Source organism: Zootoca vivipara, chromosome 5, assembly GCF_963506605.1.
Source record: "Zootoca vivipara chromosome 5, rZooViv1.1, whole genome shotgun sequence".
NCBI lineage: Eukaryota > Metazoa > Chordata > Lepidosauria > Squamata > Lacertidae > Zootoca > Zootoca vivipara.
In genome coordinates this window covers 38,114,598-38,124,893 of record NC_083280.1, presented here as the reverse complement: position 1 = coordinate 38,124,893, position 10,296 = coordinate 38,114,598, and the positions used below count along the sequence as shown (strand labels likewise).

The 10,296-nt window shown below is 48.4% G+C and overlaps 1 protein-coding gene across 1 annotated transcript; it reads left to right on the top strand.

The window, feature by feature from the left end:
• Positions 1–9,276: 9,276 nt before the first annotated feature.
• Positions 9,277–10,029, top strand: SOX14 (SRY-box transcription factor 14). Its single transcript, XM_035133606.2, has one exon. The coding sequence runs from the start codon at positions 9,307–9,309 to the stop codon at positions 10,027–10,029; it is 723 nt and encodes a 240-aa protein (XP_034989497.1). The 5' UTR covers positions 9,277–9,306.
• Positions 10,030–10,296: the final 267 nt, after the last annotated feature.

Below are 10,296 nucleotides of genomic sequence, written 5' to 3'. Positions count from 1 at the left end.
GTCTACAGTGCTTCAAGATCCTGGTGACATCTCTGGAAGTGTAGCAGTGCCCCCCCCATCAAGTGAATCAATAAAAATACTTAACTAGCTGAGGTTCTGGTCTGCCCCGCCTAACATAAATCTTGGCTACACCTATGGCAGGGGCACAATTAACCAAACCAATTAACAATAATTGTTTTCAAATTTTAGCAAAATTCAGAAACAAATGGAATCATTGAACATAATTGGTTTAAAGTATCAAATCCACATTCTTCCAAATAATTAATTTCATTCGGTCGTGTTCTGAATCGGACCATCCCTTGCTGATATTTCACTTCTAGCTAATTATCACTGCTGCTGGGATTTCTTAGTAATGTCAGTCAGTCAAATTTATTGACTAAAAACTACAAACTATCAGACTGAGAGAGCTATTTTAGCATAGATGACCCATGGCACATTGAACCCCTATTTGTGTGAGTTGCCTTGTTACAAGGTTCATATGTATTAGCTTTGCCTACATTTAGTGAGCTCCAGTGGGGAGGAGGGGCCTTCCTTAAGTTAACTTTTCTTGGCATCTAACACATGTCTTCCAGCACTTCCCACTCTCAGTGTAAATTTTAGAAAGTTAAATGTGAATTAAGAGATCCTCTGAAGCCAACAAGATTTAAGAGCCCAGTATGTTTTACTGATTTAATAAGTGTTGTTGGTTTTCTCCAGATTGTGTTCTTTATGTTTTATGGCCTGAATGTAACCCTGACTTTCTAGCGTTAGGTTGATCCCTTAGTTGTCATGCAACTTAACTTAATCCGTTAAGTATCCCAGATAATCAACTTCTGTTTTAAATTACAGATAAATTCAAACATACCGGTAGTTGAACTGCTGAAGGGCCTGCCGGTGCACAGTGCAAATAGCCAGCTCTATCCACTGTATATTAGGTCTGACGAAAAAGATAAAAGCAATGCCTTTTCCTTCAAGTTTGTATCCAAAAGTAGCAAATATTTGCCTTTTAGGGAGAAAATGTTGTGCTGTTAATTCTAGTAAAAAGAACCTATGGCAACAGAAGCAGGCAGCGCTCGGCTGAAATCACTGCCAATATCACACACACTGGCAAAACAAAAACAAAAAACTGAATTTTCCACAATACTGATGGAACTTGAGCTTGTTTTTTGTGAAGCTATTTGGGGATGTTATCATAATAGGAAATATCACATATTTGTTTGATAGAGAAGAAAATGAAGGTGACTCTTCCTTCTAGCAATAAGGGGTGGTTTTGTTCTGTTATTCAGTTTAATAAAATGTGCTGCCTTGCACTTAAGGAAAACTATCCACTTCCTTCAAAATCATCACAAACACATTTTCAAGGATGTTCTAGTATATGTGCACATATATTTCAATAGAACAATCCTCAGATTACTCTGCTAAAAGGTTAACTAAATCAACTGGCTGAAACTTACTCCAAAGTACTTTCTGCTTTCCCCCTTAACTATTGTCCAGAGAAGTAATGCTACATAAATAAACTTTCTGCAGTGATGCTACATAAATGATGGAATATACAGATTTCCGTGTAATTTATGATAAAATATCCAAATATATGAGAGTTATAATAATGTTTCAGAAGTAAATTCTACTGTGTTTGTTGGGGCTTGCTCCCAGATATGTGTACATACAATGTGTCTTTACTCAGAAGTAAGCCCCATTCAATGTTTTAGTTCCAGATACTTTCCTATATGACTTCAGGCACAGACATTCATGCTTTACATATGAGTGACAGGAAAATGGCTTTTCTGTGACACAGGAGGGCCAAATTGAAGACTGTGTTAGCCTAGCCTCAGATTTTATTCTAACACCATTCATGTGGCAGTTGAAAGACAGGTGTTCATTTGACTTGCAATGGTCCTTGAATCAGGGAATAAATAAGAGATAACAAAAACTGACAACCCTAAAAGGTGTTTAAAAGCTGCAGGCCAGCATTCAGGTGTGACTCTAGAAATTTAATACATTTATGTACAAATGTAATGAAGAATAATAATAATGTGTTTGGTGAAGGGAGTTAGTGGTTTTCTTTTGTTTTCATATGTATGCTGTATTCTCATTTTGTATTTTGTATTTTTTTATATTGCAAACCATCCTGTGGTCTTTGGATGAAGGGCAGCATAGAAATTTAATAAATAACAATAATGAAGCAGTTGTTTGTGAAAGAACCTGAAATGCCAGCAGATGCCAAGGTGTTTGCTTGCAATTCCAAAAATAACACTGGCATTTAGATGGAAAATAAGAACAGAGGCTTGAACTTAGCATGAGCATGTTGTTAAGAAGGAACCCCCTCTAAAATCAACTGGACTTTCTTCATGTTTGTATGTTTAGGACGGTGGCCTCTTGAACAAGGAAGAAGGCTTTGATCCATGACTAATGACTCTTAACTTCACTTATCTTTTCTCAGGATAATTCAGAACTGCTCCTTTGAGCATCACTGCTGTACCAATGCCACCTTCAAGTCAACCATCCTTAAGGATTCAGGAATCGATGGACCAAAGAGATGGTAGTGGTCATCGTCATGGTGGTTATTGGTGATGGTGGTGATAATGATAGCAGCAGCAGCAAGAAGAGTGGTCGGATCTCTTCATTGCTTTAATAGTTTTATATTGCTTTCTGCTGAAACTATTAGCCATATCCTAATATTTTTTAATCAGTGTATGTCCTGTAGTTGCCAGTACATATTTAGGATCGCAATCTTAAATGCTGTTACTTGTAATTACTCTGGGAACTCTCCGAAAGAAGAAGAAAGGGATTGAGTGCCCGCACTTATTTTAGTGGAGCTCGTGGCATGTAAATGTCTGGATATGTGTTGCATATATATATCGCACAATACTTCGGGTCCACACATTTTCATCAAAATGCCGCTCCAGAAAACCACTTCTCACATCGCCAAGGGAATTAACTGCATGTGTAGAGTATGTGAGGGCAGGGAATGAATGGATTGTGATACTGAAGTTCCTGACAGTCTCTCGAAAACTTCTTACGCACCCTCTGAGATCCTTATACTCCCCCGTTGATTTTGCGCTTTTGTGCGTGAAAAGCAACGCACTTTAAAGTTGATTCATTCTCAGCATTGAAACGAAGTGGTTAACCTGCTCCCCGCCCCCGCCCCCCGTCTCCAATTTAACTCAGAAATCATGACTTCTCCGGCGCGTCCAGTTAGATGGGTGCCGGGAAGAGAAGAATAGTTAAACTTGGTCGGTCCTTGTCCTGTTGCTTCTCTGCTATTTTCTTCTGCCCCCGAAAGAGCAAGCGCTCCCAGTTCTAAACCGGGATGACATTCGCCTGTGCAGAGGGCGCCTCCTAATTGGGCTTGGACGCGATTGATTCCCAAAGGAAGCTGAACTGCCTTCGGGCGCAGCATTTGCTCATATATTGTGCTCTACGGGAGATTATAACCTTATTATAACCCCGTCCCCACCCTTCTCTCTTGTATACCTTTTGGCGGAAAGAAGCGAGGGGAGGGGGATCCAACCCCACAAACTTCCTTGCAAGCTTGCTGAAGTCGAGCGATTTGTCTTTGCAGCAGGTGGGTTCTCTTTTCCTGAAGACGAGGTCGCTGGAATTCCATGAGAGACTTAGCGGGCTATTCAACAGAATCCCCCATTTGGGTGTTCCTCCTCCCATGGGAAGGAACGATGTGGGCACAATGCAAGAGAAAGTGTGCGTGCGCGCTCTCTCCATTTCCCTCCCAAGCTGCTAAAACGCGCCTAGACGAGCGCCGGGGAGTTTATTGGCAGAGCAATCTCGCTCCATCAATAGTCCAAACAATTATGGAGTGTTTTTTGAAAGGGTCTTCGACAGCCAACAAAGGGCAGTCTTCAACTCCCAAACGATTGGTCTTACTATCTGGATTATTTTGTAAACCCAGAGACCAAATTTCACTTGTTTCTAAGCGGGGGAAATGATAGCATGTCCCCCGCCCCCTACTCAAATAAATACATACTTCTCCTCCCACCCATCCCCAATAACAATGTTTTTGGGAAAATAAATAAATGGATAAAATATAATTTGGCAGGAAAGGAGGAGGAAAGAACCGATATGTCATCGAGCCTGAGTCAAAGGGACAGCACACCCAAGGTCAGGACAGGTTTGTAATGTGATTTTCCTGCCTTTTATCAAGCGCGGGTCTTTGCCTTGTGGCTCTGCACACCTTGGTCCATATGTGAACTCCCGACCTTGCGCTCCGGTCGGGTGACAGCGCTTCCCAGCCAGACCCTCGCAGCAACCCCGGGTGGAAAGATCCCAGTGCTGTTTGGGGATGGGAGGAATCCGCGAGCCCGCAGAAGGGATCGTATTAGGAAACTCGGCTGCCTGCGCAAGGCGCATCTGGCTGCTGACTAATCCCAGGCTACGGCCATGAGCCGCGGGAGAGACGTTTGCCTTGGCAAAGGGCTCTGGGTGGCAGTTTCTCTCCTATTGGCCCTCCGATTCTACCCTCCCCAGCTTTTTTTAGTTGCTGGTGAGGAACTGAGGCAGAGAGGAAACCTGCCCCGAGACTAAACAATCATTTTAGTTTGAGTCTTGAAGTCTCAGCTGACGAATGACCCCTGTCCATTTAGGCTAAGCAGGAGGATCCTTCGCACAGCGCTGCGCCTGAGCTGTCTCGGAGCTTTCCCAAGAAGTCGGAGGGGGCGAATGGGCAAGAGAAGAGCTGCTTTGGATAGCTCCTTACAGAGACCCGATTTAGACCTGGGATTATTTTCGCAGTTGAGGAGAAAATGTGGAAGTTGCGAGAAAAAAATCAGTCAGGATCGTGAGCTGTGTTAACAGGTCGCAAACTCGGTTCTAGAGCGCGCTTTACGAGTATTTTGGAGAGGACTTTTGTTCACCCGGAGACAAATAGCATCTGCAGCCCTGACTAAGCAACAACACGCCAAGCGCTTCCCCACCCCACTCCGCTTCTCTTTGCCCGCCTGGTTGGGGTCTCCTCCTGGCCTGATAGGCACCATAGTTTCTTTCCCAGCCCCCACTTCCCAACGCCCTCAGGCAAACGGTGTGAAGTGATTTCTCCAGGAGTTTCCTGACCGAGGAAAAAGTAGTGTGCGTGCGCTTGCGCGCGCCCTTGCTACTGCGGGTGCGTGATGGGAGAGGGAGCGCTCACCTGTTCCCAGGGTTCCCGCCTCCAAATAGCCAACGAAATTTACTAAGGAACGTCTGCCGCCGCCTTTGAATCATATTCCAATTCCCCCGGGGATAGGATGTGAGGGCAAGGGACTGCGGCTCCTTCCTCTGACCTGGTGAATTATGTATCTTATGTGCAGTGCTTTTTTTCTATAAAGAAAATGTTTAGGGGTACTCTTATTTTCCGACTCATATTGAAATACTGCCCTCAATGAGGCCAAGCTTAGATTCACAAAATGTTCACCGCGTATCCCCACAAAAAGCACTGCTTATGTGTATGTTTAGCGTCGTGCCGCGCTCCATCAGCTCTCTCGTCGGTGTTTTGGTGCCACCGCCGCCTTCAACTTCTGCCGGGGAGGGAGGGGAGCGAGCTCATAGATTATCACTATTGGTCATCTTAAATCTGGAAGTTTAAAAATCGACGGCGGAGGAAAACCCCTCTTTAATCACGTCCGTTTACTTAAGTTACATATTGCGTTCAAGCCGTCTACGCGGGCCCTTGCAATGATACCATTCTTGCCGCGTAAAAGCGCATGTCGAGCGGGGCAGGCCTGCGCCAGGGTTTGCTTGCTTGCTGAGCACCCGCGCCGGGCTCAGAAATAGCAGGCGCGCGCGGCCATTACTTGAGCTGAGCCCACAGGACCGGAGCACGCCGGCGTGTGCGGGAGGAATAAGCTTTATATACAGCCATATTCGTGGGCGCCATCAATTTACGACAGTGGTGGGAGTTAGGGAGGGTGGGAGAAGATGTCTGATGTTGTCTCGAAAAGGTACGTATGGACGTGCATCGCCACAGGCAGAAGACACAGGCAGAAGCCAAGGTCCCAGGCTTCAGCTATTTAAATCGAAATCCATGTCTATCCCCCTGAGCATTTGAAATGGCACGGATTTACTCTCTCTTTCTCTCTCTCTGTAGTTTTCTATTCAGGAGATCACTTCATATATATTACGCACATGCACATGCAATTCAGGAATCAAAGGCCACTCTTTACCCTGCGTTAAAAAAAACCCACACCAACACTGGGTGGCTTTTTCTTTTTTCTTTGCTCTAGACGCTGATATATTAGAAACCTTCCTTTGGATAAAAGTGTGGCAGAATTGAGAAGCGGGGGCGGTCGAATGGAGGATTCCGTTCGAAAAAGACATACCAATACACACGCAGCACAGCACCGATGCGTTACATATGCATGAACCAGCCGCTCGTATGGGGCATTTAACCTCTAAATATACCTTGGGGAGCAAAAACGCAGAGGGCCCCGGGCACAGAGGGAGGGGGGAGAATGTCTCTGGCTGAAAAATGATTGGTGTTCTGCAAATATTTGCGATCTATTACCTACGCCGTTGCCAAGCGCGGGGAGAGCTTGTCGCTGCTGTTTCTTCCCAAGCTCGAAAAACAACAAAACAAAACTATGGTTTGGACTCTCGGCAGGCAACGGCGCTGATTTCGAGAGAGAGAAAGCCGGCGGCGCGGGGAATATCTGTGTGCGCGCTTCTGTGTCTCGTGTGTGTGTGTGTGTTTGTACACTTCCGATATCTTTTGAAATGAACCAGGATGAGCTAGGTGTTGCATGCGGGGAGCGGTTTAAGATGCCTCTCTGTACAGGTGTAAGGACTGAAACTGGCCTTCCATTGCTTTAAATAGGAAGTTGAGTAAAATCAGTTCGTCAGTGGAGGTTGGAATAAGGGGGGCTAATTGGTAACCATTATTCTGCAGGGGGGCCCATAACAACGGAAAGAAAATGACAGGTTCCCGCCCCGCCCCTTAGACAGTGCTGCAAATCATATGGTTTTATATTTGTAAGAATGTTTAATACCACGGGGCATAGTGGATATTATTATTATTATTATTATTATTATTATTATTATTATTATTATTATTCTGTACTTGATTGGAATAAAAAATGAATGAGGCGCCTATATTTACATCCTGACAGCTTTAAAATCAGGGATGTAAAATTACCTGGCGTGCTCTTTCCCCTTTTTTGTAAAAATCAAAATCAAATTTGAACCATGCAGTTGGCTAAATGAGTTTCAGAATTCCTATATTTTAAAACATCCTCTCTCCTCACCCCACCCCCACCCCGAGACGCAGAAAAGGCATCATCAAAGGTCCGGATCTACAAAACAAGGGAAGGTAACCCAACTCCTGTTAACTCTGACGCGTCTTTCGAAAGAGAGCAGCTACAGAGCGAAAGGAGGCGATGGGAAACTATGGAAGAGGGTCGAGGGGCGGGGCGGGGGTGTGGAGGAAGAGAGGGAAGGCTGATGTTGGACCAGTTTTAAACTCGGCAGGTGCACAGAGCCAATAGGCCCTTAAAGAACCCGGGCTCTTTAGGGATTCGAGGGAAATGGTTTCCATTTAATAAATATTTTCCCCAAGGGCATTTTGCGTTAGGCAGCAATTATTCAAAGAAAACAGGCGTGGAGGGGAGAGAGGAGGGAGGGAAAACTCCTGTGGGTATTTTGTTCTCTTTAGAAGCCAATCTTTTAATAGTTAAACCCCCCCCCCCCCAAGCAACAACAAAAACACCAGGACAGAGAAAGGCTTAGATTTAAAGCAGAGGAGAAGAATGAGAGAGCGCGTCACAAAAGGGCATCGTCACCAAAGCACAGGGGACAAATGTCTTCCTCGCCGCGCCGCCCATAGCTGCCAAGTTATCCCTTTTTTACAGGGATTTTCCCTTTTGCTGAATAGGCTTCCTCGCGAGAAAAGTGAAAACTTGGCAGCTATGGCGCCGCCCCGTCCAGAGTCCCCTCCTAGCCCAGTTCACTTAAGTCGTGCAGAACTCGCGCTCTTTGAGGCTTTTTAGATTTTCGCAGCCATAAAGTACTATTGACTTTTAGTATAAAAATGCACTCCAAATAGCGCTGGAAGTTTAGGTCTACCCTGTTCCACTCCCGTCCACCCCATCGAAGTGCCAGACCCCCTTAATGCATATGGATCCAGCTTCGTCCTTCCACTCCCCCCCCGCCTCATAGGCTAGCTCAGCCCCGTTTCTCCAGGTCGGCTTTTGCTAGGCTCGTCCCGGCTTGGCCCAACTCTTTGCGGGGCAAGGGGGGGAAGATGGAGAGAGACGCGTGGTGACCTTCGCGCCGCTCTGCTCACTTTTGCTTTTCAAACAATCGCACGCTCCCTGTCGCCTGGCATTTCTCTCTCCCTCCGCCCCCCCCCACCTCTCTCTGTAGCCAGACTTGGTGCTTTTCTGGTAGGGTCGAACACAAGGGGGGAAACATTAACAAGGGGGAAAACATTAACAAGGATGCCCTTGTCCTTGGCTCGTGCTCTTGCCCCATTGACAAATTCACTCCGTTTGTTTGAACCCCACTCCCCAAATTAGGGGGAGGATTGCCACTACTCAGCCACCACCACCCCCGCACAAAAGAGCTCTTTTCACCCACTCCGCCCTAAAACGAGGGGATGGGCGGAGTTTTATTGGCTGCTGCTATTAGCGCGCCGTCTAACAAAAGCGGCCCCTTTAATCCTGTGTCTTTAGTGATTTCTGCCCTCTCCCCTCCCTCTCCCCCTCCTCTTTTTTCCTCTTTCTCCCGCTCTCTCTCTTTTCCGAAGGTATTCGTCCTCGCTCGCTCGCTCTTTCTCTGGCCGCTGATTGGGCGATCAGGTGAAGGGAGTGAACGCCCTACTCGCCGCTCCGTCAAGCTTGCGCGCCGTCCCGAACAGCCTCGCCTTTGAACTTCCCCGCTTTTGGCTCCGAGTCCGCTCCTTGTCCTCAGTCCCTTGCCAGCGGAGCCAGACACCCTCCGCGTCGCCATCGATCCCCGGTTCCAGGGCCGTCGAGGGGACCCCCCGGCAATCCTCTGGAGAGAGGGAGAGAGAGCGCTCGCTCGCCGGCGGACTAGGCGCCCCTGGATTGCCTTTGGCCTCGCTCCTCGGGCTCCTTCGCCCTGCGGCTGCCTCCTCCTCTTCCTGCTGCTTGCTCGCTCGCTCCGCTTCTCTCCTCTCCTCCCCTCCCCGCTCCCCAGCCATCCATCGGGGTACCTTGGCTGGGACTGGATCGTCCGGAGAACTGGTATGATCAGCTGAGCGTGGTGGGGGGTCGCCTTGGCTGGAAGGCAGGAGGAGGAGGCGAAGCGGAGCCAGGTGCGCGGGGCGAGGGACAGCTGGCGGCGGTTGGGCTGCTCGACGAGGCTTCCGTCCGGCACACCACCATGTCCAAACCTTCCGACCACATCAAGCGCCCCATGAACGCCTTCATGGTGTGGTCCCGGGGCCAGCGTCGGAAGATGGCCCAGGAAAACCCTAAAATGCACAACTCGGAGATTAGCAAGCGCCTGGGCGCCGAGTGGAAGCTGCTGTCGGAAGCCGAGAAGCGCCCTTACATCGACGAAGCCAAGAGGCTGCGCGCCCAGCACATGAAGGAGCACCCCGACTACAAGTATCGGCCCCGTCGCAAGCCCAAGAACCTCCTCAAGAAGGACAGGTATGTCTTCCCTTTGCCTTACCTCGGAGACACTGACCCCCTCAAGGCGGCCGGGCTCCCCGTGGCAGCCACGGACTCTCTGCTCGGCTCCCCGGATAAGGCGAGGGCTTTCCTGCCCCCCACCTCCACGCCCTACTCCTTTCTTGACCCCAGCCAGTTGAGCTCCAGCGCCATCCAGAAGATGACCGAGGTGCCCCACACCTTGGCCACCAGCACCCTGCCCTACGCCTCCACCTTGGGATACCAGAACGGGGCCTTTGGCACCTTGAGTTGCCCCAGCCAGCACACCCACACCCACCCGTCGCCCACCAACCCCGGCTACGTGGTGCCCTGTAACTGTACGGCTTGGTCGACGTCCAGTTTGCAGCCTCCCGTGGCCTACATATTATTCCCAGGCATGACCAAGACTGGAATAGACCCCTACTCGTCAGCGCACGCCGCAGCCATGTAACCCCCCTGGCAAGCTCCCATCATTGACAGCCCCATATAGGGCAGGCGGCCTGGAAACCCCCACGTCGCCATAGCCTTGGCTTGCCGGTGGAATCGGAATCCCTCCGTGGTGCATGTGATATTGACCAGACTTCAGAAACAAAGATATTTTAAGAGCCTAAGCAAAGCCACTTGAGCACGGGAGAGATGTCCCGGAGACCTGATTTCACCTGGGGAAAGACTTTTAAGACTCGATTTTTTCCGAGGGCGGGAGGGCGGGGATGGGGAG

Excerpts from the sequence above, each read along its gene's own strand:
- SOX14 (XM_035133606.2), top strand. The coding sequence starts at position 9,307 with ATGTCCAAACCTTCCGACCACATCAAGCGCCCCATGAACGCCTTCATG.